Source organism: Charadrius vociferus, unplaced genomic scaffold (assembly GCF_000708025.1).
Source record: "Charadrius vociferus isolate BGI_N301 unplaced genomic scaffold, ASM70802v2 scaffold163, whole genome shotgun sequence".
NCBI classification, from domain to species: Eukaryota; Metazoa; Chordata; class Aves; order Charadriiformes; family Charadriidae; genus Charadrius; species Charadrius vociferus.
In genome coordinates, this window is record NW_009648332.1 from 17,773,778 (window position 1) to 17,801,743 (window position 27,966).

Here is a 27,966-nt window from a genome sequence, read left to right on the forward strand (position 1 = left end):
ATGGAGGAATGCTGTTGCAAAGGGGCGCCTTGCCGGCCGGTGCTGCTCGGCGCTTTGCCGAGGAGGAAGCCTGGCCGTGGGGTGAGTTACAGGACCTCAGGGGTCGTAACCGTGCCGTACCTGCCGCTTGCCACGGAGGTCCTTTGTCTGGGAACGTGGCTTCGTTTGAACGTTGATAGCGGGGTGGCAAAACACCAGCGCTGCACCAAACATCCTTGTCGCTGGGTGAGAAACAGGAGTTAACACGTCCTGGTACAGATAGCTACGCAGTACTTTGTGCAGCACGTAAATTCACAGAGGTGGAAAAACCAGGTGAGACTTTGACTAAATTTCTACTGAAAATTCTGTGTGAAATATAAACAGAAATGCAAAATAACTTTAGTACTGACGTATCGTGTACAGGTAGAGAACAGATAATGGTAGTATTGTCTCCATCGTGCTTCATTCTTGGTGGTGGTGTTTTGTTGATGGTATTTCAGTCTCTAAGTCAGTGCTTCAGGTTGAAGTGGACAGGCACAGAAATGGCATTTAACCCCAATGGTGTGTCTTTCCATATGGAACTTGAAGTTGTCTTTATCAAAAACTGTAGTATGGACACAGATTACTGGGACTCTTAATCAAGAGTCTTGAGTGAAAACAGCAATGTGGATTTGGAAACAGTTGCATCCTACTGTTTATCACTTTTTTCTGAATCTCTCAAACTGTACTGTAAAATCCTTAACCTTGATTGCATTAATTGCTACTGTAGCACCAGGGAGAACGCAGTGCCATCTTGGGCACAGGCTATCTTGGCAATGTGCAGACCATCGTGAATGTGCTTGGTTTTGACTTTGACGTAGATTCACTTTGCAATTGTGTGAGGATTATTGTATGCATAGCCTGTTTATTCAAGTATGGGTATTTTAATAGCTCAGGAGACACAAATATTTTTCTCAGTGGTTCAGGTATAAAGAGCTTTATGTTCATGTGAGTTTGTTCTGATGTCTGTCTCTTAAGCATAATATTTTTTTCTGGTAGTGTGACCAGAAATGAAATCTGTACCAGAAAGGGTCCTATGTATGAGATAATTAAACTGGCAAACAGAAGTGACACTTGGCAGAAAGTTGTCACTGAAGAATTGGACTTACTGGAATTGAGAAGACTCTTGCTTATTTCTGTTCTTTATAGAGATTAAGTATTGGGATTTGCTGGATAGTTGTTAGTTGGACCTCCTGTTTATATTTCAAGTCACTAATTTCAGGTATCTTTATATTAAGCCTAGATTTTTGGGTGAGAACAAAACAGTATCTTAGCAAGTATCTCTTTAGTAGAGAGGAGTAGCAAAGAATATAATGAGGAATGCCTCCAGTCAAAGCCGACGGTTCACGCCTTGGAAGAACAAACACATAACAAGCAAACAAGCAGAAAAAAAAATTATTTCTTGAGTTTGAAAAACACAGCTCCTTTGCTGAGGTGCAGAAACAGGATGTTTGTAAAGAGAGTTTTCTGTATCATCTAGGAGCACTTTATTCCACTGTGTCCTATCCTTGGGTATGGCCAGTGCTTGATGCTGCTGCAAGTGTTAGAAGCATGATCTTGAATTTTGTTCTCTGTAGTGTCCTTGATGATGTTAGTGAGTGTAAGACAGTAAGGCTAACAGGCTTTCATGATTATTTGATGGTTCTTCCTCTGGCTTCCACAGACTAAGGAATTTATTTTTAGTTGCGATTCTGAAAACTACGCTGTTATCTGTTTCAATTAAAGCAGATTGCTGTGAGTTCTTTGACTAGGATATTTGTATTTCAAAATCAAATCTATGATTTCAGCCCCCAGAAGTTTTGTTGGCAAGTTCTAAAAGTCTTCAATTTGAATTCCTTTTTTTTTTTTAATTCTTTCTTCTTACATTCTCCTTAGTTTTTGTTTGCCAAGTAAGTTGTTTGCTGAGCTCACATAGTTGTAGTATCTGGCTTTTTGTTCTTCAGTTTCCAAGAACTGAGTTGTGTACATGATTGTTTTTAGACAACCAAAGGATTGGGAAAATGGAACTTTTGGGACAATTGTAATAACAAATGCTCATCAGTACCTCTGCATCAAATGTCCTTTCAAATATGAAGTAATTTTTATGTTTGGATGCACATACTTCCTTGCAGACTTACAGAACCTGTTTATGATTAATAACTTAGTAAAGTTTGGCAACTGTTGTGTATGATGTTAAATCCAATTTACATACAGCATACAAACCGATACGAGTTCTACTGACTAACTCGTGAACTAAGTTAAGTTGCTTTGAACTCTGTAGGGTAAAACAGCATGCTAACCTTTTCCTGTGTTTGTCCATCAAGATTGTAGTTGTGCATTGATCATTGAAATAAACCATTTAAGAAGTGGTCTTTCAGCCTCTTCTTCCTTCAGCTTCTAGATCGAAGGGGAGCGTGGGTCTTCTAGTCAGTGCCTTACAGCTGATAAGGCAAAGATTTGAGGACTGATAAAATTTACAAGGAGTGGGTCATCATTGAACTAATACCGCTATCATTTTTGAACTGGAATTAGCTTGGATCCATTCAGCTGAAAGCACAGATGGAGCAGGTATTTGTTTGCTTTTATTCTGTGTGAACATATTCCAGTCAAACAAGAAGAATAATGGTGATCACCAGCAAAAGGAGCAAATAATTGCTACCTTTACACTTAGCAAAATGAAGAAGCAGCCATCCATAGCAACTTAGCACTCTCGTCTGCACTTTTATTTTTTAAAATCGTTGATAGAGCTCTGCGCTCTCAAGAGTACTGTTGTTGCTTCCTTTGATTTAGTGTAGCTTCATCACAGTTTCTTAACCTCAGATGTGTGTGATCCCAGTAGAGATCAGGATGCTGGAAACCTTGCTTTTTGCTGTGAAATAATATAGTTACTTATCCCTCTCTCAGCATAGTCTGTTATAGTGAGAACAACTAGATACATCTTGGATAAATTTTATACCTGTTTATGATTCAGGCTGAAACACTGGCTGGAGGTTTGTGATTGGAAATTTGGAGACTGAGCAGCAATAAATTAAAAAGAACGGAGGTCTGGTGCTTTGGCATTGCTGTCAGGGACTGGCTTCTCCGTGCAGATAAAATGTAAAAAAAAGACATAAACATAAACGATGGCTATTTAGGAAAGGTATGTAGTCGTCCAAGTACGTAACAAGTATATTGTTTGCTGTCCTGCTTTTATTTCAGGCAACAGAGAATGTGATCTTAGAATTCCCTGTATACTGAAACTCCATTTTTTGGCCTGCCCTACTCATAGAAAGTGTCAAGTTGCTGCAGTGTGAATGAACGTCAAAGACAAATTCTCACCTGATGATGTGTTATTTCTGAAAAAAGATGCTTGAGAGAAAAACTGCTATGCTGAGCTAGACTTTACAGTCTTGGAATGTTTGCCGTAATTAAAATTATAACTGGAAGACTTCAGTCTTTACAGCCCTAAAATATCTTGTGACAGGCATACGTTTGTCAAAATTTTATGAAACTTTATTTTGATTGATTCTTTGGGGCTTTTTTTTTGCTGCAGACATTAAAGAATCACAGAATTACAGAATGGTTGGGGTTGGAAGGGACCTTCTGAGATCATCTAGTCCAACCCCCCTGCCAAAGCAGGTTTACCTAGAGCAGGTTGGACAGGATTGTGTCCAGGCGGGTTTTGAGTATGTCCAGAGAAGGAGACTCCACAGCCTCTCTGGGCAGCCTGTCCAGTGCTCTGTCACCCTCAAAGTAAAGAAGCTTTTTTTCCTCATGTTGAGATGGAATTTCCTGTGTTCCAGTTTGTGCCCATTGCCCCCTGTCCTGTCACTGGGCACCACTGAAAAGACCAATTTTCCCTGTGTCTGAAAACTCTTCCAAAGTACGAGGTTTGAAAACGGATTTGAGAATATTGCTTTTATAAGTGCTTAGTGCCATCACTATAGTGGCATTGGTAGTCTTCAGCAGAACTGTTACAGTGTTACTGCAGTAGTTAACCTATATATACACTGCATATAATAGATACTCAAAAGCATTATCTTTAAACCCAATTTTCTTTTTTAACTAGATGTGAAATACTACTTTTACAAACTTAAGTAGGGTCAGTATTTAAACGCAACTTATGTGTATACACTTTTCTAGCGGAATTTGCTCATATAGTCAAACTATAAATCGAGATATAGGAACAAATACCTGCCACTAGAATTATGTTGGTGAGAGATACGGCTGTGGGTATACCTATTCCAGGGGCTTTGGTTTGTGTCAGTGGAAACGACCCCCCACTACCACCAAAATCACATGCGAGGAGGATTTTATGCCAAGCAGTCTTCCAAAGTGCCTCCCCTAAGCTGACAAAAGCAGTTTTGTCATCGTATTTGTATTGGTGATCTAGTGTGGGTTTCTCCTCTGTGCTAGCAAAGCCGTGTCTGAAACTTAAAAACACGGTGTATTCTGCTTGTGTGTAAAAGTTTAAGTGCATTTTTTTCCATGCTCAACATGTAGCATATGGAACATAACACTTTCTTTTTTTTCTGTTCTTCTCCAGTTTAGGTCTAATATCAGATTCTTTTCATATGTTTTTTGACTGTACTGCTCTATTGGCTGGATTAGCAGCTTCAGTTATTTCAAAATGGAGGTCAAACGATGCCTTCTCATATGGGTAAGAAACTTCAGACTGTTACCTTAATGTACTTTAGTAAATGTCTAGGTGGTAATTTTTCACTGTATGAACAAAACCTTTTTTTGCAGAACATGGAAAAGCTATGTTGAAAGTGTGTGTTTTTAAGGTGAGTTATGTAAGCCTTTAAGTTAATATCCCCCTAGAAATAGTAAAAATGTGAAGGCATTGCTTTTGGGGAGCAAGTTTATCGCTTCCAAGATCTCTGTGATCGTACTAGTGGAAACAAATTACACAACAGAAGGATGCCCTGCGTTGTCATGTGTTCATGGCACCAGTGAAGTAAGAGCAGCCGCATTGTGGGTTTGTCCTCACAGCGCAGTGAGGTACGTTATGGGGAATCTCAGACTGCTGGTGCCCCATACTGCCTTTGGAACAGTTAAGAGTGAAAGGAGCCAAGTCTCAGTGATGCTGCACCTGAGATAACGAGCCATGCTCATCAGAACCAGCAGGATTCAACAGCTGTGGCGATGACCATTAACACAGATGCTCAAGGCTGAGGTGTGTCATCCCATACAGCCCTTCATGGATATAGCTGCTGCAGCTGGTTCTGTTTCAAGGGCACTCAGTTCCACTTCACATTGCGGTTGTGCCCTATAAAACAATGCTGGTGATACTATATTATTAATTGGTGATACTGATTAATTAACAGCAAATGAGCTGTAACAGGGGTTGCTGCATTCCCCATAGCATTACTGACCTGAATGTCAGCATTTAGCTTCAGCTGTCTTGCCTAAGCACGGATCACGTAGTTTGAAACTTAAAGCACTCTTTAATTAAGGTGGAAACTCGAGTGAGCCTAGAAATCAATTTAGGAAGAATTGATTGTGCCATGAACTAATTGCAATGAAAGCAGGTTCTGTATTAATTACTGGTCTGCATTTAAACAGCTGGTGTTCCATTTATTAGAGAACAGACACAATTTATTCAGTCTGATGTTTGCTACATTGGAATTACATGTTATTCTAACCTGGCAGTTTTTTATTTGAAAACTTTAGTAGCTGAAATAATTAATTTCCACTTAAAACTTTTACTAAAAATTTCCCTAATAGAGGAGGAGCAAATTCATGCATGGCTGTTTGATATTGACAGAACTTTACATTAGCAGGCTTTGATTACATCTCATGTGCTTATCTTACTTTTTGTTTTCCAAATACATGTTTATACCATACCTTTCAGTAGAGATGATCTTAAATGATTGACATATGGAAAGTTTTCTTTCACCTAGATCAGGTAATGGCTGATTGGGAAATTGTCAAAATACAACATAATGAACAACATAATGAATTTCATACACTTAACCTGTAGTTTATATACTGCATCTTCAATTTGGCAAATACCTGTGGAATGCAGGTGTTTGAGAACTAGAAGATTGTACTCTAGTCTCTAAGTTTCACTTTTAATTTTCCACATTTAAATGGAGGTGGTAATACCTGCTATTGCTTTTTTGTTTCTTGCAGATATGTTCGAGCAGAAGTACTTGCTGGTTTTGTAAATGGTTTATTCCTCATCTTTACAGCATTCTTCATTTTTTCTGAAGGTGTTGAGGTAAGTTATGAAGTCAGCTGCATTATCAATTGTCACATTTCTATTTATAGAGCATATTTAATGGGGATAAAATTATTGAAATTGATTATGTTCATAATTGGCTAAAAATCTGTAATTCGAACAGAGAATAGTGACATCTGAATTTGCTGTTTCCTGCTGGTCTTAGCTTCCATGCTGACTATTCCCTTTGCTTGTGATGGTGACTCCTTTGCTCTCTGTCACTTCAAAATTTTACATCTGCTGAAAGTTTCATTGTCTTGCTATTGCCTGTACCTTTCATACCTGTGGACAGATGGTGAATGTTTCTCTCCCCCATCAGTAGTAATTTATACTCTTCAGCACTTAGCTTCAGATACAAATTGCGTTAGGCCTATAATGTCTCATTGAAAAAAAACTTGCAAAGAAAGTAGCGTTAAAAAAATCAATCTAGATTTTAGAAGTTTTAAAAAACACCACAATTTGTTCTCAGTCTTCATTTCATTCCCCTCATCTCTTTGCCCTTCTAAGGAGAAAGGAAGAAATGGTATTCTAGACTCTTGGAAGTTGTTTGGATGACCTGCATAATCCACGTACTACAACAAACCAGAATCTTTTCGTATGGTGTTAAGCCCCACATCCCACAGCATAATGAAATCTTATGATAAAAGTTAGCTAGACTACCAGAATATTCTACTATACTTTCACAGCTTTAATAATAAAACTTCAGACAGTAAGAATTAGTTTGTGTACCATCCCAGAAACTGGAAGTCCTAAGTAACTTCTGTATATGTGTGTTTGTATGAGAATGCTCCTGTACCTGAGCATTTTTTTCAGTGCCTTTTAATAATGTAAAGAGATTGTAAAACTCTTCATTTGCTTCTCGGTTTGTTTTGGTTTTTTTTCAGAGAGCACTTGAGCCTCCCGATGTGCATCATGAGAGACTTCTTCCTGTTTCTATACTAGGATTCATTGTAAATCTTATAGGAATATTTGTTTTTCAACATGGAGGTCATGGGCATTCACATGGCTCTGGTAGGATGTCTAATTTTCAGTACAGTTTCTTTTCTTGGCACCCTGTGTTCCAGGATCTTATAATCCTCCAGTGAGAACCACAATATTAAATTTTTAATGTCTTTAGTGGCAGTCCTAGACATGTGTGTATATGACATGTTGCAATATCGACTTTTATGTTTTATCGCTAGCCCTAGTATGTCACTACTGGACTTCTCATGTTAATATCCATTAGCTGGAAGACCTAGAACTCCAGAATCTGCCTTCTGGACCGTACATGCTTCTGCACCTTATTGAAAGAGATTTGCAGAGTGTCTTTTGGGCAAAATTAAGCTGGAGTTAAGTGAGACCTTGGCTGGAAAATCTGCAAAACAGTGTCTGAACCAAATTTTAAGTATGGGATGATTCAGCTTCAGGTGCTTCTCAACCGAGTGTCTTTTGAATTTAAATGCAGAATTTATTTGCCTAAATATATATAGTAAACATTTGGGATTTTTTTTTCTCTTTTTTTTTTCTGCAAAGCTAAGAGTGATCTCTTTCAGCTTAACATATAAACCGATATAGACTGGTGGAAGAAAATAGTCTTTGGTCGTTAAGCAGCAATTTAAGCTTGAATTTTTAATGTGTGAACGATAGCCAATTTCTGTTTTTTTCAAAACAGCTCTTTTTAATGTGCTTGTTATGTGTACATTTTTCAAATTGTCCTAAGAGTGTAGCACAACTTGTCTCAGAAGTGGGAGTGTATAAAAGCACTTGACTTCTCAAATCAGGTATATATTTTATACGGCTGCACAGCATAGATTTAGAGGCCAAATACCTTGTGTTAATTTTCTTAACTTATTTAAAGCCATACCTTAAGATGACTTAAAAGACGAATAGTTTTCAAGTCACTTAGAAACAAATGTAAGCATACTTTTATTCAGTACTTAAATTTATTCTCCAGTGATATTTGTTTACAGGGCATGAACACAGCCATTCTCTATTTAATGGTGGTCTCAGCCATGGACACAGTCATGGAGGTCATGGTCACAGCCATGAACATAAACATGGCCATGGACACACTCATGATCATGGCCATAGCCATGGACACTCTCATGGTCAAGATTATTGTCATGGTAAGTACTTAATTACTGTCATAGACCATCTTGACTCAATTTAAATAACCTATTAATGATTTACTAAAAAAAAAAAAAGAGTGTGCTGGCAGCTTGTTGCGAGCATACGTGGAAGTGGTTTCACTAAATGCGTGGTATGCTATGCCTCCACCATATTTTGTAGCTCATTTTTTCAGTTTTTCACAGTAATGTATGTATTGGCAAAAGATAAAATGGATGTATGCTATAGCAATATAAAAAAAATAGTTATCAAATGCTCTGTTTCATTTTTTTATTAAAATCAATAGACAAAGTTAAGCTGCTTTGCTTACAGGTCTTACAGGTCAAGATATTAGGAGAGGTGAACAATTTTACTTTGGGTATTGAGGGATTGATATGTCATACTAGGTTTGTGATCTCAAATATAAGATTTTCCCTGTCCTGTGTAGTTGTAATCTGTTTTAAAGCTGGTTATGAAAAAGGTGAAAAACCTTCTCTATAAAGGCAAACAGTCTGTGGAGAGACATCCATGCAAAATGCGACCAGTAGCCTTCACTACGGGAGAAGAGACAGTCTGGTTACTACCTATTTGAAACAACGCGAATGACTGTAATACAAGGTTGTCAATCCTTTCTGCCTAAGCCACAAACTAGAATTTGATGTGACTGAAAATGTGCACATTCAGAGCGGGGCATAGTGTGACAGCTTGCAGACAGGAGGTGACAAAGAGTTTCAACATATTTCCATGTCCCTTCCTTGCTATTTTTAGTAGAAAATTGGTGCTTGTTTTCCAAGTCTTCTCCTGGAGTTTGGTTGGAAAGCAGGAGATCCCCCCTTCTGCCACTTCCTTGCTCTCCCCATGACCCCTACCCCAGTGGAACAGCTAATATAGCTATCTGTTTTATGCAATTTGATATTCAAATCAACTTTTGCGTAAATGATTATAGTTCTTCACTAGAAGTCATTCGATATCCTTTAACGAGCTTTTCTTAAAATATCTTTCTGATGCGTTCCATGGAGGCATTAATCTGCTTGGATGAGAGGATTTTTTTGCTTAATTCTACCTTCTCCAAGTCTTATCCTTGTTGTTTTACATTAGGTATTAATGCTTGCTGAAGTGAACTATTTCTGATTAGCAAATTTATTTGACCTTACTCTTCTTGCTTGTGTGTATGGCTTGTATTCTTGAGAGGGCCTTATTTTGCTAAATACTAGAAAGGTCTTACTTCTCAGTTTGTTTTCATTAAAAAAACAAATGTTGATATTTTAATTTTTATGTATACATATATAAAATCTATTGTGTAAAGTGGTATTTTCTTTTAAAAAATATGTGTTTTAAGACTGTTAAGTTAATTGCTGCGTTACAAAACAATAGCTAGACTAAAAGCTAGTCATTGTGAGCCGCTTGTCTGTTCAAGAAATTTCAGAAAGGAAGCCCATAACAATATACCACTAGAGAGAGCCTTTGTGTAGGTTAATATGCCAATAATTGTCTTCACAGATGACCATTCTCTTGAAGGGATGGCTGGATCCAGCAAACAGATTTTACAAGGTATGATGGTAATAAGTATAATGGTTTATTAGTTTTATCATGGTCTGCCTGCCTGTGACTGTTTGTTGCCCATCTGTTTTAGAGGGTGCTTCTGGGTAAATGTCACTTTTTTTTTTTAAAGGAGATATTTTATGAAGTCGTCTTCCATTTGTAAACAGAGCAGTGTCATATCCTGTGCGTGGCAGGGGTTGAGGCGTTCGCTAAAATCTAAATGTAATGCAGTGTCAACACAATTTGAAAGGGGGATCCCAAAAGCTCAGCTTCAGCTTCTGTTACTGATGCTGAAAATGAAATAATAGAAATCTAGAAGAGTGGTTAAAAGCAGAAACCTAAGGAGCCTAATTGCAATGTATGCTCTGGAAAGTGAAGAACAGTATTATTAAGAGAGAAAGTATTTGAAAAAATGCAGATTGATAGAATTGTTAAAGGGTACCTTAACTTAAAACTTGCATTTCATCAAGCTATTACAGTTGGTTTAGACAAGATGGTAATCCACTCTAAATTGCTTGAATTGGAGTCCATGATCTCCTGAGCATTACTGTAAATAAATTACTGATAAATTAGATGTCAGTTTTGAGCTTTGATTAATTATTTTTTTAAGTGTTCCAAAGTTAGCATGAGAAAGCTATGTAATGTAAGAGGTAGTAATTATTTGGCATACCCAAATGTACATACTGTTTTTTCTTATTGGATGATTTTCTGGCTTGTTTGTAGTTCTTGAAAAGGAACATTTTCAACCTCTTTGAGAATTTATAATATATCGTATTATGTATATGTATACTCAGTACTTCAGTAGAAGATATTTGAAAGTCAGTCTTTTTATGCAATGCACATTGTAATTGAAGCATATTAAAAAGACTCAATTTTATATACTTTTACTTTAATTTTTCAATACTGTGGTGGGTTGGCTCTGGCTGGCAACTAAGCACCTAGCAGCTGCTCACTCAGTCCTGAAGTGGGATAGGGAAGAGAATTAGAAGAGTAAAAGCAAGAACTACTCTTAGATTGAAATAGAGTTTCGTAAGTGAAGGGAAAAAACAACACCACCACCAAAAAAAACAAGTGATGCAGAGACACACTTAGCTTCTCCCACCAACAGATTGATGCCCAGGAAGTCTCTGAGCAACAGCTATTTTGGAAAGACAACACCCCAGGTCTGTTGCTGATTGTGATGTTATATGGTATGGAATATCCCTCTAGTCAGTTTGGGTCAGCTGTCCTGGCTATGTACCCTCCCAGCATCTTACCTGCCCCAGCCTACTTGCTGCAGGGGCAGGGTGAGGATCAGAAGGCCTGGCTGCTGTGCAGGCGCTGTTTGGCAATAGCTTAAACATCAGTGTGTTATCAGCACAGTTTTAGTCACAAATGTAAAAGACAGCACCATCCTGGCTGCTACGAAGAAAATGAAATCCGTCCCAGCCAGACCCAGTAGGCTTGAAAAAAATCACTAAAGACCTGATTTATAGTTGTGTGTTAGTTTTGTGAGAACGGATTATGTGAGTCTGAAGAATTGCATTCAAAAAGCTGTTTCTGAATGACTGTTCCCATCATTGCCAGTAGAGTGCTCCAAAGGCTAAATTTTAGCTAGCTGCTAAGTGCTTGTTTCGTTGTCTTCTAAGGCAGTACATTATTCTTCAAAGTAAGAGTGAAGTTGTTCATGTCTGCAGTATTGTTTAATTCTCCAAATTGTCTTAGATTTCTTTGCCAAATAACTTCTACAATGTATTGTCAATGAAACATTAGCATCTTTCAAAGCTTTATAGAGCTTTGTTTCCATCTTCTACAATACTTATCATTATCTGTAGGCATCAGGGAACATGAGTTTCTTCACTGTAATATGGGTGGGTATCGAATGGGAAAAAAAAAATTAGCTACATCTCTTAATCGTTGCTGAAGTTGACAGCCATGCCATGAAATCCCCCTTACTGCTGAGTGCAGAAAGTAATGTAAATTCTTCAAATGCTCTATATTCTACAAATATGTTGAAATCTTGTGATCACTTTCTGTGTGTTTGACCAAAAATTGACCACAAATTTAACAAGCATAAATCACATTATCTAGTTCTTGCAACTCTTCTCCGTAAACTGTCGCTGACATCATACTCCATTAGCTTCAAGAATACCAAATTGTAATGATATCAATTAATCTCTTACAGGTGTATTTCTACACATTGTTGCAGACACGCTTGGAAGTATCGGTGTAATCATATCTGCTATATTGATGCAGAACTATGGTCTAATGATAGCAGATCCTATTTGTTCAATGTTGATAGCACTACTTATAGGTGTAAGGTAAGCGTTGCTATCACTGATATTTGGTAGTATTTTTGATGCTAGTTACAGCACTAATTACAGCTCAGAAGAAAAGGTTTGTCTGTTATGCTAATGACTTGCGAGGTTTGCTTTTATTCCAAGAGTTGTATGTTACCTCTGTGCTGTACAGCTGTTCTGGTGTGCTCGTACATGAGCTATCTTTCTTTTCCTTTTCTACAGCTACAGCTTTTGCTCTTAAATATGCAAATTTTACCCCTGTTTGCATAATACTACAAAAATGTCTTTCAGGTTCAAACTGTAGAAAGCTTCCTCTCTGTTTTTAGTACACGCTTATATAAACCAATGTACTCCAGTAAATGGAGCAGAATGGCTTCAGGGCAGCAGAGTTGAGCCTGCTGGCACAGGATGTGCCCTTGTCCTTGACAAATCAAGGCTGGCAATTTTTTTTATTTTTTTTTTCTTATTCCTTGGCAAGAACTGTCTTTTCCTTTGTATTTGTATTCTGAGACATCCTTATTCCTTTTAAGATCTGATGGAAATGCTTCAAGTAGTTCTGGGCTTTCCCGGTTGTTGCTTACCAAGAGCACTGTAAATGTGAAACTATTTGGATTAGACTGGAGAAGCAAACGTTTCATTCAGCGGTGCTGTTATTGAGGCTTTGCTGGCAGCAGTTTCAATGGTGGCACAGGGCAGAGTGCCACAGTTCCAGTTACAACCTAATAACTGAGCACTTTTGTCTCTTCAGCAGTGGTGAACGTCATCTGATTAACAGCAGCTACTTATGTTTATACCATATATGGCACGTTTATACCATATGCACGGCAGCATTCACAGAATTATTGATGTGAATCTCCCTATTTATCAAAGTAGGGCGACATGCTTCAGGCACTAAATGCCCACAGAAATTGGTGTGCTAGAGATAGCTATTAAATTACCACTTTAATATAAAGTTAATATTTTGACTTAAACCTGCTGTAATTTCAGAAAGGGCAAATTATTACAAGCTAATTCTATTACTGAAATCTCAAAAAATGGGAAAGAAAATGTGCACCAAGGGGGAAGAAACTATTGCTGAGGTGATAGCTGAGTAAAACACGGGTTTCCATACGCGTATTTTAAGGGTCTAGCTTTGTGTACAGCAAAGCACATGTGGAATGCTGATTGGAAAATACCACGTGAATGAGATTTTTATTTTTTTTCCATTTGTACAGAGTTTGGAAGAAGACCACCTTGCATAATAGAGGTTTCATACTAAAGCTGGTTTTAGGTCTTCTAGCACAGCTAGGAGGAACGTCTGAGGTCCGTGTTCTGTGCTGAAGATGTTCACTGAGCGATGTGTCTTTTGACCTGATACCAGACCTCAGCCTGTAATACTATTATTGGTCCACAACACTATAAATGGTCTCTAGAATCATTATGCTGAGTGCGGTCAGCTGCATCATAGTCAGTAGAAGCAAGCCTGCATTTCTTGCAGACTGACACATTCTGGCACAGCAGAGGAGCAAATGCTAATTGCAGGGTTGGTTTTTTTTTTTTTTATTTTTTTTTAAGCAGTCCAACAGACTTAACTACTGATGGCTTTGCTTGAAATGCACTTAAATGAGGTCATAAACAAGGTGACTGGCAGTTTCAAATGGATGTTCTTTGAGAGCTTGAGTCCCCTTTTGCATCGTTTGACTTTAGTAATCTTCATTTACGCTTCTGGGCGTAAAAGCATTGTTTATTCTGCCTTATTCTTTACTATGCTGTGTGTTTGAAGCGCTCTTCTAGAATTAATGCAAAAGATTTTTCAGATTTTCCCATAAGGTGATTTTTTTGTAACAGTAATATGGTAGCCCAACTGCTGGTTGCTAAGATATATAATAGTTTTGTCCTTAATCTTTTCAAGTCATCTAAATCTAACCTAGAGAAAAGGTGATACTGAAATTTTGTGACATTTAAAATTTGAGGGGAAACACATTGTTTACAAAAAGACTTTAAACTGATAGTGGCAAGAGCTGTGTCTAGTTTTTTTAAATTGACTGTTTGCTGATGGGGTGTGTGCGGGTTTGAGGTGGGGAGGAGTGTGACGTTCAATATCTAGTACAAGGATTCCTGCCAGCTTCTGTGGACCTACTTGCAACCTTGATAAATAACTTTGGGGGGGATTTTGCTTTAGATTAAATAATTGTCTGCTGTTTCAGAGGAATATTTGTCAATTTTACTTGTGCAGAGTAGCCCACTCATGTCCCTCTTACTAGTTAAACCAACTTTGATGAGGTGGAGTGGGATAAGAGTACATGTGTGCCCCACCAAGTGTACCCATGCATGTGTGTTTAAAAATCAGGGTCTGTTCTTTGTGACTGTAATAAAGCAGGCGTAGTTTTGAATTGGAGATGCAAAAGCCAGTCTCATAAAGTTGTCCAAAAGTTTTAACGCTGTCTGGGGACTTTCCTGTAGTTGGGACTGTAAAGCTTTGCTTCTTTCAAATAGGGTTGTGTAAAAGCCTCAGGGTGCTGCCTATTCTTACTTTAGTTGTTTGGTTTAAATCTAAATAGTGATGTATTTTATTGCTGATCTTCCAAAGCTCTTTTGCATGACTCCACATTGTAAGTATATGAAATTGTCCATTTTCATTTTAATTAGCTGCTTAGACCTCTGGTTCTACATTAAATGTATTAGTTATTAACTGATGAACTACAGCAGGCAATGCTCTCCTTACTGCTGTTAATGTTAACCAACAGCTCTTAGCCAAAGCAAAACCTTGAGCCTGGATAGTCTTCTATGTCTTGGGGTACACTGAAGCTTTAAAATAGAGCAGCTGAAATGTCAAAATCTGTATGGCAATGCTTTTGCTCTTGGCTGTCAACTTTTTATTTGGGAAGGGAGACTTCTTTCCTCAGAGGATGTCTTTTTATGTGTGTATATCTTTGAGCTCTTGTGCTGGCCTTCTGTCACTTGTTCTCAAATGCCACATTACCATATTGGATTTAGACTTGCCTATAGTACAGGTGCTTTTCTATCATCAGGAAGGTATCTTAGCAAACAGTCGTGAATATTGTAGATGTCTACATGAATGTAAATCTAAAGTCCTGGTGGGAGAGTGGTCCAGACTTGAATCTTTTCTGTTAATTCTGACAGTTTTTAGGTAACAATTAATCTGAATGTTACAGTCTCAAAACCCCGCTGGTTGTATACGAAAATAAAGTATACAGTGAGCAAATTATTTTAATAAAGTTGGAAATTCCCAATAAAATACGAACTGGTAAATGAACTTTTACTCATGTTGGTTGGGGGCTTTCTCCTCTAAGGGAAGGATCCTCAGACCAGTCTAGATTACAGTATCACTTTGGATGTGTGCTTGGTCTAAGTAGTTAGTAGGCTTTCCAGCTGGAACAAGCTGGAAAATGAATTAGGACAGAATTGTAGATGTAAATTCCAGGCAGAAGTCTTCTATAGGATAAACAGCATGCTTGTAAACAGTATAATAAGGTACCTTGAAAGAAGTCTTTGGATTCCCCACTTTAAAAAGCAGTTTTCTTAATCAACTGAACAATCTAGGATGCTATCACTCTTGGGATTTGGGAAAGATTATATTCTTGCAATGTAATGGGTGTTATTGGAAGTATGTATTCAGAAACACGTCTGAATTATTTTCAACAAAAAGAGGTTTATTTTCTGGCACTGAGCTTTAGGTATATGTATTTAAAAGAGGAATTCTTGTGGTAATAGGTACAGGAGGAGCAAAGATAATGGTGTGACAGTTGTTAGATATGTGGGTTTGAGGCTAGTGAGAATTCATTCTGTCTTTTTAACAAATTACATTGGCATATTTTTTGGCCTGGTAAGAGATTGTCATAGGAAGATCCAAGTAATGCATTAATGTGGCACCATTGTATAACCAACTCACAGCTTTTATGTCCTGTAAAGACACTATGATGCAAGTAATACAAAGTAATCTAGAAAGTAATTAGATTAAAATGGAAGAATAACAGATGTTGAATTTGGTATCCATTTCTGGATGTGGGATAGTATTTATGAAATTATATGGTATTTTCTCTTACTTTCTTGAAATAAGCAAATAAGTATAGTGGAGTAACAAAATTGTCACCAAGGACATTCAGGCTCTCAACTCTAGCTGCTTCATTAATTATGTGTTGAAATTTTCCTGAAATTGAAAACAGTTATCTCACTGAATTTTTGTTTCAAATTTTACAACAATAAATACTTTTCAATTCAATTTTGTAATTTTCCTGGAACTGATGATTAAATGTAGTTTAATTTAAAAATACATAGTGCGCTTACATTTTTAGTATATTTTAAAGTGATTAATTAGCTGTTGCAATTTACTTTTGCCGTTGCAGTAAGCTGTGGGGTCTTTTTTGAAAGTCTGATGATACTGTTTTCATACAGGTCATTAGATTTCTCAATAAAAATGCATACATTTTATGAATGTGTATAGAACATTTTGTGTAGTCCAAATGTATCAGGCAAAGGCATAAGCTGTATAGAGTTTGGTTTAATTTCCTTAAACTGCAAAAGTAATAGTTTTGATTCTTCATGTACAATTAATGTTTGAGATAAAAAGTTGAATGAGTTGATGGTGATAAGATGCCTTTAGAGGTTCATGAGACTCTTTGAGGTGCATTTTAATAGCTTGCTTTTTGGCAAGGAAATTTTCAAGAAAATATTACAGGAAAAATGAAAGACAAACTAAAATTAAGAAATTAGTGTGTAATCAGTGAATTTAGTGTTTCATACTTGGTATGGGTTTAGTTGTTTGAGGGTTTAATGAAGTTTATTTTTTGCTTTTTTTTTTTTTTCCCCTGAATAAAATGTGCATATACCACTTAACCTGGTACTGATTTGACTTCAATCACGTATCCTCCAAGTTATTTTAATGGTCTGATTTTGACTTGCAGAGTGTGCAGGGCATGGGTACAGGGTAGGTTTGACCCAGGGCTTTTTTTTTTAAAACTCTGTATTCTTTCAGGGATATTTATGTCTCCAAAGAGGGAATAAAGGTAGAACATAAATCTTTATTCTCTTCTGTGGAACTATGTCTAATAAGCCAGCAGAATATCAAAGCAGTTGCATGCGAGTGCAGAGGGGAATCATTGCCCTTAATCCAAGATTGCTTATGTCTAGATGAAATAACTGTTCTTTTTACATTGAGCGTTTGCTCGCTACAGTGTTAGGCAGCTCTCTGATTTACTTGAGTCTTGCCTGCTCCTATTAATGGGTCTTCTCCTCTGTTCAGTTTTCTGACATCATGGCAACATTTGCCAAAAGAAATCACAAAAATATCTGTATAAGATGACTAAGTAACTTATTGCTGCAATATAAAGCTGTGCCGCCTCTAATTTGTAACCTATTTTTTGTGCAGACGCACGAAAGGTTGAGCAACGCCTCTTCAGAGAAGTCAAGAAGTGCTTCTAATTCAAATGGTTGAGCCTTCCTGTAGACCACATCTCTAATTAGTGCAAATTGTCAACTACTGACACGGTTGCTCTGTGTTGCTCCTGCGATCCTTCACTAAGGCTGCTCTAAGGTGACATATTCTCTGCGTAACTCCTCGTGAGTTAGCGCACAACATTCTGGCGGGCCGGTGAAAACCCGGTGTGAGATTCTTCTGAGGTTGTTTTCACTAACGAGTAAATGCACTTCTGAGCTTAGTAGAAGGAGAAATTGGGTAGCTTTTACTAGAGTATAGAAAGGTAAGATCAGCCATTTCCCTTTAGTAGACTGACTGTCTACATACATCCCAGTAAAAGCCCATCTTCAGTAGGATTATATAGAAATATTGTTAATACCTATTACATCTCATTAAAATTTATCTTTTTGGAGGAAGAAAAATAGCCCACATATTACTGTTCTGATATATGGAAGCAAGGGCATGAAGTCAGGTACTTTCCACTTGGCAAATTTCATTATGCTTTTACTTGCTGTAGAAAGTTGTGTTTTCTCCATTTATGTGTTTATCTGTTGAGCCTTGATTGAGCCTTGACAAGCAGAGGGCTTGGTAGTTTGTGGTTTCTCAATTGGAGGGCTGTATCCTGTAATCTTTCAAAATCTCTGCAACATAAATCTATGACCAATTCTGAAGGGTGAAGCTGGTGTGAGGGGAGGGTTGTAGGTCTTGAGTGTTCCTGGATGCTACTGCTAATATCTGATGAATCTTCCTTGTACTATCTCATGCAAGTGTCCATTTAATTATAGAGCATAAATAGGACACACTTAAAATAGATGAGTCTGTTTTGCTAGAATTTTGTTTAAAGTCTTTTTTTAAAAAAGAAAGCTTGGCGGTTTCATAGTTGTTCAGGTTGACGCTCCAAGTTTTTTGCAAGGTGTTTTCCTCGTAATTTTGTGTGCCTGAATCAATAAACAATTTCTCAAGTCTCTAAACTGCTTTTAATATTTAAAACTAAATATTAATTTATTTTTTAGCCTTAGGATTGTAAGCCTTATTCTGAAATGTTGAAGCAATTTTAGTATTTCGATCAGCTATGTGAAATTAGTCATCAAGCAAAAGCCACAACTCCAGTAAAAAGCAAAAAGTTTGTCTGAAACCACTATTGGAGCCACATGTTTCTAGAAAGGCACCATAGACTAAATATGATATTAGAGTGGATAGAGCATGCAGACTACATATTAAGTGGTCAAAGAAATGAGGCATTTTTTTTCAGTCATTTAGTGAAGTTGTTTCCATGGGTTACATCATTTTTACATAAAGGGTAGAGCTGCTTGAACTTGATATAACATGAAAGAGCTTTGAGGGAGGACGTGCCTGTAACATTAGGGGTATGTGTCTGTAATGGTTGGGGCATAACAGTATAAAAAATTACTTTTTTAAATGAAGTGCTGCACTCACTAAGGTACAGAAGGAATGTTCTATAGCAAAACTCCGCCAAATTAGCATGCTTGTCATTGGTGGTGTTTTGAGCCATCGCTGCTAAATGGCATGCGCTACCTTGATTTGCAGGATAATGGTACCTGCCAGCCTTGCTTGAGAATCAAAGTACTACATTGTTATTATGAGAACAGACAATTTGAAATTGGAAAAGTAAATGTTAAACTGGTGATCCTTGTCTTGAGCAAAGCCTGCAGGCTGATTAAAATTCCCATTGCCTGATAGAAAAATTTTATTCAAGTTAAACTTCTGAAACAGTCTGACAATCTTGGCACTGCAGATGTGGATGGGGGCTGGAAAAAAAAAAAAAGAAATCTGGCTGTAGATTTTCAGCTATGGTATTTGAAGAACTATAGCTGGTCTTGAGTCTTAGCAGTATTTGTTTACCTTCCACAAACTCTATCACAAGTATCCTCTATTTTCTATACTGCTGAGCGCACTAAATGAGTTTCCTGCTGTGCTGTCACTGCAATGACTGTGTAAAGGGTTCTTTGCCCCAGAGATGTTTTCAGCCTTGCTGTCCAAGATCATGGCAATGCCAGAGCCTTGCTACCTACACCTACAAAAACAGTGGCTTAGACAGGATGGGACTGGAATGGGTATGAGTATTATCTGAATGTGATGCAAGTTGATTATGAGTCTGATGCTTTCACTCTTCATTGTTAATCGAGTCGTGAGTAGTAGTAGTGGCAGTGAGTTATCAGAATCATGTCAGTGGCTTTTATCTGTTTGAACACCTTCCGCTTCCTCTGTAACAGTGCACGTGAAAGTGTGATGTGCTGCTAACTCATCTTTGCACACATTAGCCGCTTTTGCTGTTACGGCTTTTGTAGAGGGTATGTTCGTGTCCTGAGTCTTGCTGTGGGTTAGTGCCTCTTTCAGATTCCATTGTCTTGTAAAAGAGTGTGATATTTTACATTCAAGGCTTGGTAATCGGAGACAATTGGAAAATTGTGTCTGCTTTAGCAGCAAAGCTTACACACAGCTGATGCATGAAAAAATTCTCCACTTGGTGAGAACTCAGCATTATTTATTTTCCTCAACAATCTTTTTGTAAATAAAAAAAAAGGGGGGGGGGGAAGTACCAGTGCAATAGTTGCTGCAGAGACAACCACGTGTATTTTGCACTAATGACTAATCCAAAGAAAGGAAAGCTTGGTCAAATTCTCTAACCACATTTTCAGCCTGCTTGGTATTGTCATCTTTCCTAGTGTTTTCTTTAGTCACATGAGATGAAACTAATATTTCTAGTGCCTCCTGGTGATTAAGTAATACTGGTTTTTAGTGTTTGAGAAAAGAGCTTACTATGTGGAGTTTTGGTTTTTAATTAAAGGTTTTGTACTTCAGTAGTATGCATGAAACAATGGAAAATCTGAGACATCAGAAAACTGGATTCTATAGTTTGTCACGTTAGTTTGGCGTACAGTAGAAGACTACCTTGTAAGATAGCGTCCCTTTGGACGCAGATATGTGTGCATGGGCTTCTGTGCTCTGACAGCACTTGTGAGGGCATATCACATCACTGCAGTTGTCTTTTGGCCTTTTCAGCTTCGCAAAAGATAAATTTGTAGCTGAAGGCTGTGTGTCAAGTTAGCGGAGGGAGGTGTGACCTGGGATCCGCTTCAGCTTTCACCTACAGTATCAAGCCACATCATGATTTACTTTTATTCTTTGGACTTTTAAGATGTTGCTGTTTCAGTTAAACACCATGGCTTTAGCTTTGTCGTCTGAAGTCTGGAAGTCTGGATAATTTCTGCAGCACAATTGCCAAAAACTTGCACAGTAGGTTTTTTTCTTACAGCTTTAGTGTGGAGCCATTAAAAAACATGAATAGGTGAAATCTTGCCAGCAGGGAGACTATCTTTTAAGGTGTACCACCTATACTAGGAGTGGAGTGTCTTTCCCCGTTCACCTTTTTGTATATTAGTTGATTTTGAGCTAATGGTTCCAATATGTGCTGCTTAAAACTGTACGGTATTCCCTGGCAAGGAGAGACAGTCTTTGGTGCTTGTACACACCCTGCTGATTGCATAGACTTAACCTTGGCAGATCAGTTTCTTAGGCAACAAGGTTTTCAGAATAAAGCAGATCTTAATTTTAAATGCATCCTCAGCTGCAGAGCTCTCTAACGAGGTTTTAACTTCCTCTTTTCAATGTGCATCCTGTTCCAGAATGAATCAACCAGTTTCACTGACCAAATCCTTTTTTTGGAATGGGTTAACATGCCCAGCCTGCTAGTCCTAAATTTCTATAGGCTGTCTCTCCAAATTTCCTACTTGCCAATTCATTTCCATTCCATCAGATAATGTAGATCAGTTTTATCACATAATGTAAATAAGTTGTGCAAATCAGATTTTTGGGTTAGATTTCTTTCCTGGATATTTTTTCAGTCTTAATAGAATGTTCCAATAAAAAGGCAAGCTCCTACGTTCTCCACTCCTTTAGTTCTTTCCACGAGAAAAAATATGCAGCCTGTACGTGTCTCTTTTGAAGCCCTTGGATGCATATGTTACAGGAGCCTTGTTAAATTGACGGGGATGGAGTCAGTGTTCAGAAATCTTGTATTCAGTTTGCATCCTAAACTTGTGTATTGGTCTTTCAAGGTTTTTATGAAGAAGCAAACCTGCATTTTAAATAGTGAGTTAAACTGAAATCAATTCAGCAATGGAGTATTTTGGCAGCTCCGGCTCCCTTTGATGTAATGCTTGTGACACGGATCTTATTTAGTGAGATGGGTCCATTGATAAGAGAACCTTTTTCCCTAAACTTCTGTAATCCACTGTCTGTAGAATGTGACACTCTAATTAAGCTTCCTTTAGACAGATTGACAGTTATTGCATTGCTAAATGTTTAATTGTCTTGGTGACAGGTCCGGTTCAGGCAACTCCTGCCTGCTCCTAATTGCTTCTTCCTATTTCTGAACTGATTCCTCGGTAGCAGTGCAACTGTGTGAGGCCACATGATGAAGTGCATCAGGCAGTGAATTTGTCTGGAATAACCAGTGTGCGGGCAAGGAGACTTAATTTTAGGGTGGTTGTTTTTCCAGAGGTTCACTAGACAAGAGTCATGCACCCTCTTAACTCCCTCCCGCCCGGGCTAAGGATTAGCCAAGGAGTGAGCTGAGCAGTCGATCAGCCAGCACCGCTTCCATTTACAAATGGAACCATCTCTTTAAAAATGGAAAGGAATGGTTAAGTCATGCTGTTCACCATCTGCAAATATACAGCTGGTCTATGCAGTGTGTTCTACATCGCTTCATGAGATTTTAAATAAAGCTTCTGCAGTTTCCTTTTAACAGGCAGCCCAATTAATCTCTTAGAAATATGTTCTGGTTGCCTTTAATCCCATCGCTCTGTGTACTCCAGCTGTGATGCCAGTGCTGAACACTGAAATTCAGCTTACAGTTTCTGACTTATATGCTCTTGAAATTAGATTGCTATTTGAGTTTCAGTATTGGGATATAGATATTTGTCATCCTTTTGAAAATTTTAGGATGCTCTACTAAGGCAGGCATGATGCACTACTCCTAAATAACAGATCGCCATACTGAATGCTTAATAAGACTATAAATTTTTAGTGGTACCTTCAGGGTATGGGCTTACTGGTATCCTGGTTTTATTAAAAAAAAAAAAAGGCAAAGTAATAATAATAAAAAAATATTGAGTATCATCCTAGTTTGATAATTGAACAAGATCATTTGGTCAGGAGGGAACCTGTAATTGCTTCCAAATGTTTAATCCTTGAGCTTGGATGAGACCCTACGCTTAGTTCACTTCAAGAATATGCTAAGTTGTCTGTTTTGGACAAAGTAACTTTGTAGCTGGACTGGTCCATACTAATTTTGTTTTATGATGTCCTGATTATTATCTTAGTTCATAAGAAAAATATGCCTTAAGCCAGACACAAAAGCAAAAACCATTTCAGTTGCATGTTTTTATGGTTGGTTGTGAGTGAATGCCATTGAAGTAGGTTTGGTTTTGAGCTATACTTATCAGCTGCTTTGTCGTATAACTTTAAAGACCCGAAGAGATTTCATCTCAAATCCCATGATTAAACTATTAATCTTTTGTGACTGGCCACCGGTTGTCTCTGTGGAAAACCTGGGGGAGAAGTAATCCTGCCTTTAGTAAGACCCCATAGCAATTTTGTCAATCCTTTTATTTTCTGCACCAGCTTTTCATGGCAGCTTTCTCGGCTTCTGGTGAAACAACTGAAGAAAAATTCTTCAGGAGCGTTACGGAATGTTATGTTGTTCTTTGTTCTGCATCTTTTGAAAATGTAGTAGTAGCTAACTTCCTTTTTTCTTTCCAGTATTGTTCCACTTTTAAAAGAATCCATTGGAATTTTGATGCAGCGAACACCTCCTTCCCTGGAAAATGCCCTGCCTCAGTGCTACCAGAGGGTGAGCTCTTAAACCATTTTTGCCTCGGGTCAAGCTGTTGACTGAATGAGCCTCAGCTGTGTGTGTGAGGATATTTTGTGATGCTTTTCCAGTAGTGCCTGTGACAGGTTCCTTAAACTGCAAATGCAGCAAGATACAAAATTATGACACATACATACAACCTGATGTTTTCACTTTCCTTACAATTACTGAGATAGTAATAAGAAATTTAAGTGAAATATCACAAATTGCACAGTGGACTAGAAGTAAAAGAATGCATCGGCTTTTATAATATTTTATGTGAAAAAAACATAGTACAGATAAACATTTTCTGGAAAATTTGCTTGTATTTTTAGGTGCAGCAGTTGCAAGGAGTTTACAGTTTACATGATCCACACTTCTGGACCCTCTGTACTGATGTTTACATAGGGACTTTGAAATTATTAGTAGCTCCTGATGCGGATGGAAGGTGGATTCTAAGCCAGACTCACAATATTTTTACTCAGGTATGTCTCATCAGTGGAAATCACATCTCAAAGTGTAAACTGCGCTGCCTGTCACGTGGTGTGACATTGTACTTCTTATCAGAAAAATTAAATGTTTCTGGTTTTGGTATCAGTGTCTTTTGAAAAGCTTCTCTGTTCCAGCTGTGTAGAACAATTTCAAAATAGTAGTGTAGATGGAATTGCATCTGCATTAGTTTTTGATGCCACTTAATGGAAATAACAGCTGTGGTTGTCTGAGGTGGATCAAATGAAGTTGAAACCCTCTATTGACCTATGAGGAACCAAGAAAATAGATGAGGCTTCCCTCAAGATAGGGCTTCCAACCACAGACTGGACCTACTGAAGTTTTTCACTGTGCTGATGCTATATTTGTTATTCATTTCTATACCTCTAAGAATCTATACTCTTTGCATGTTTCATTGTCTTTTAGTAACGTGGGTGCTGTGGTGACCACTAGTTAAAACCCTAACCATCAGTTGTCATGTTGTATACCACCAGTGTGTTCCCATTTATTTCCCTACAGGTTTGTTTGTTGGGGTTTTTTTTATATAGCTGGTGATGTATTTGATAGCACTTGGAGCTGGTATGAAATGCTGGAATTCTTGTGCGAAAACTGTGAGAACAGAAACTTTATCAGAAGTTGATAGTTCTTGCCATAAGATTAGTGTCTTATAAATTTCAGAACAATTTTTCCGTTGCTTCCTTATACTTTCAACCATTAAACATGAAATTCAGTTTGGCTGCCTATTCCAGTGTAGCTACTGGATATGAATGCTTTACAAGTAGAACCTAGAGTCTGTCAAGACAAAACAGAAAATTCTTGTCCAGCAAGAGAACTTTGTGAAGGATAAAGCTGGAAACTTACTCTCTCGCTTATGCTATCCAGAGCCAAACATCCTGGTTTTATTCTTGACGTTGGATGACTGTATTTGAAAGAAACTGTTACATTTTTCCATAATGTCCTTTCTCTGCTTTTAAGCAACAGAGAGTTCTGTAGCTGAACAGTAGACAAATATTCCCGTTCATAACCGGTGTTTTAGGTAGCAAAGTATTGTCAGCTAAAGGGAAATATTTTGGAGATATGTAAATTACTGACTTCCCTAAGTGAGTTGGACAGAGAAGAAAGAGGGCTTCTGATCAGGTATGTTTAATACTGTAAATAAAAAACCATGCCTGTCAACAGTTTAATCGGTGCTTGCATAAATGTTCTTTTCAACGCTTTCTACAGTGGGGAAAGTCCTTGTGCATTCCCATGCATGTCTTTCCCTTGTTCTAAATGTTTTATTGGGCTACTGTATTGGCAGCTTGTGTATGTGATGGCTTAGTGAATCATTTATGCCTCTGGTAAGCGCCCCTTTTATTAACTGTTTTATAACATTGATTAAAAATTCCAGACTGGATTTTTGTGTTTGTTTTCTTATGCATCTTGCATACTGAGTTTCTGGTCTCTGAGGAGGAACACCAGTGAAGCCAACCCTCCAACGTGCTGCCCGAGTGCATAACTTCTTTTGAACTCCTTGAAGTTTAAGGAATTTTAAAGCAGTCAAGCCATGGGGAACCCAATCAAAACAAACTCACGTACTTCTTTTTATGTTGGAGACTTAGGGAAGGAGGATTTGTTGTTACAAACGTTCTGAAATCAAACTTTATTCATAAAGTTTGGTCCTTTTTGAGATGTTCCATCACATACAGCTCTAGATGATTGAGTAGGTAGAAATAGGTCTGCATGGCTTATTCTGCAGATTGTGTAGTCCGAAACTAAGGGATGCTTTTTGGGAAGGATTATGCAGAACATTCTGTTACATTAAAACCAATTTTACATCTCGAGTCTCCAAAGGATTGCATTTTCCAAGTGAGTCATTAGCTCTTCAGCTGTTTTGTAGCTGTGCAGGTATCACGAGCCACGTGTCTAGGAAGGGAATTGAGAGAACAAGGTCTGTCAGGTTTTTTACCTAACCTATGGTAATCAGTGGAGGAACACTTGGAGCAAGTAGAGATTTTTCTCCTCAGTAATATTGGCCCTCATTATCTTAATATAATTGGTAGTTGGTTTTGCCACTCAACTGAGCTAAAAGCAAGTTGGTGATAGTTGAAGACAATCTGATTGTGAGCAGCGTTCAGCCTAATGCTTCAAGATCACATTGCGTAACCAGTGACCATCACGCCATTGTTGCTGGCCTGCCACTGAGGTTAAGATGAATGACTACATGATTTTTTTAATGCTGGTTTATACTGAATGATAATAAAACTAAGCAGGTCCATCTAAGCCTAGTTTAACAGGATTTCGGAGGAGAGAAATGCTTTTGTACAATTCACATACCTTTATCAAAGGTTATTTTAGCGTGTCAGGATGACATGGAAATTCACTGTAGCCATTGTTGTTTCCTGCTAAAATCTTAGCATAGAACCGGTTCAAAAAACAAATCCCATGTTATGCTCTTATGCTTAGCTTCATTTTAAACTGACAGCTCTTCAAACAGCTTGCTTTTGAGGAATTTAAACTTGTACGAAAGAAAATAAGAGTCGCTTTTGTAGCTTCACGTGTGACAGTTATTTAGGCTGAATCAGAAAAGGTAATGTAGCAAAGCTAATGTTAATATATAATTATGCGTGTACACTTGACTGTGTGAAGAACTATGTGTTCATACAGCGCTCTCAAAGTTTGCGGGTTTCCCAGTTGCCAGTATCGTAGTGAATGATGTGCTAAATGTGGAAGATGAATTACAGAAAAATAAGCTACGGAGTTTTTTTGCTCAGTAACTTAGTGATGTGGACTAATGTTCAGGACAGTTAAATTGCTTTGGCTTTACAGGTTTTTATTAACTCTCCTTCTCTTTTCCATAGGCAGGAGTAAGACAGCTTTACATACAGATTGATGTCGCAGCCATGTAGGGAATTTCTGAAATTGTGCTGTTGGACCAAAGTTTTCTGTACTGTAATGGTATAACAACATACTTCTCAAGACAGAGCCTGCCTCCACCACTGCTCTGGAATTGACTGAATAGATTTCTGCCCTTGGGCTCTGGATGGAGTTCACTTCTAAGGAGTAAATATTGAATGAATGTTATGGACTTTGGGTCTTGTCTTTTTGTGGCCCCTACACTTGTAGGTATTTGAGGGTTTTTTACTTACTAAGATTGTGGTACTGGAAACCCTGTCATGTCTTCAGTAAAGCTGCTGAAACCACTGCTCATTCCCATAAAACCAGTGTTATCAACAATTGGAAACTTGTTTTGTAGATAATGTCACAATGGCTGACATGCTTCAATATAATTGTATGTTTCTACAGTTGTTTGTACTTTGCAAACTTGATGAACCAAACCATATTGGGTTTTCAAAGTGCCTTTTATATCAGGAGAGGTATTTGCCAGCATAAATATGGAGCATCAAAGGGTTTTATTACTTTTGCAAATATCTTGTATGCAGTCTGATTATTTACTAGTGATATATGTGGGGGGTTTGTGTACTTGCGTAACTGTAGATGTTGGACTTCCCTTGTACATGCATCTTACCAAACAGACAGAAAAATTATAAATGTAAAAGGCAACGGTGGTGTGAAGAGACTTCCTTCCGAAACAAGCTGGATATTTTGTTGCACATATCTTGTGGAAATTATTTTAGTCAAAATATTAGATTCAACTCCAATTCTTTCTCTCTTCATACTGTTGCTAGTAACGAGACGTTACACGATGCTACTCATGTTCACAGTCACTGAAACCACAGGCAGCTGAGGGAAGATGCTGGTGATGGAAGCAATGCTTGAAGTTTTTTATCTTCCAGATTATGTGGTGGGAAAAATTAAAACCCTAAATTGTTTGTGAAAGCTTAAATCTCCTTGGTTTTAATAGGTTGTAATAATTTTTATTAAAGTGATTGGTGAGATAACTTTTGCCTTTCCAAATACTGAAAATAGTTGTTTGTGGTGGTTATACCTGAAATGGAAATAAGGACCATGGTTCATGCTCTTTAAAATTATGCTTTTTCTAGGTTGACAAGTCTGACATTTTTGACTGTCTTACTGTAGCCTTGTGTGTTTTCATGGAAAAAAAAAAAATAATCTCAGTGCAGTAAGTTGTTTT

At 37.8% G+C, this 27,966-nt stretch overlaps 1 protein-coding gene across 1 annotated transcript; it reads left to right on the top strand.

Annotated features, from left to right (window-relative positions):
- On the top strand, nt 1–27,490 carry SLC30A7 (solute carrier family 30 (zinc transporter), member 7). The gene is made up of 10 exons (XM_009884914.1): nt 1–225; nt 4,506–4,636; nt 6,115–6,202; nt 7,087–7,213; nt 8,152–8,307; nt 9,788–9,838; nt 11,994–12,129; nt 23,312–23,402; nt 23,738–23,887; nt 26,732–27,490. Exons 1-10 carry the CDS (start codon nt 1–3, stop codon nt 26,777–26,779), a joined length of 1,203 nt encoding a protein of 400 aa, XP_009883216.1. The 3' UTR covers nt 26,780–27,490.
- Nucleotides 27,491–27,966: the final 476 nt, after the last annotated feature.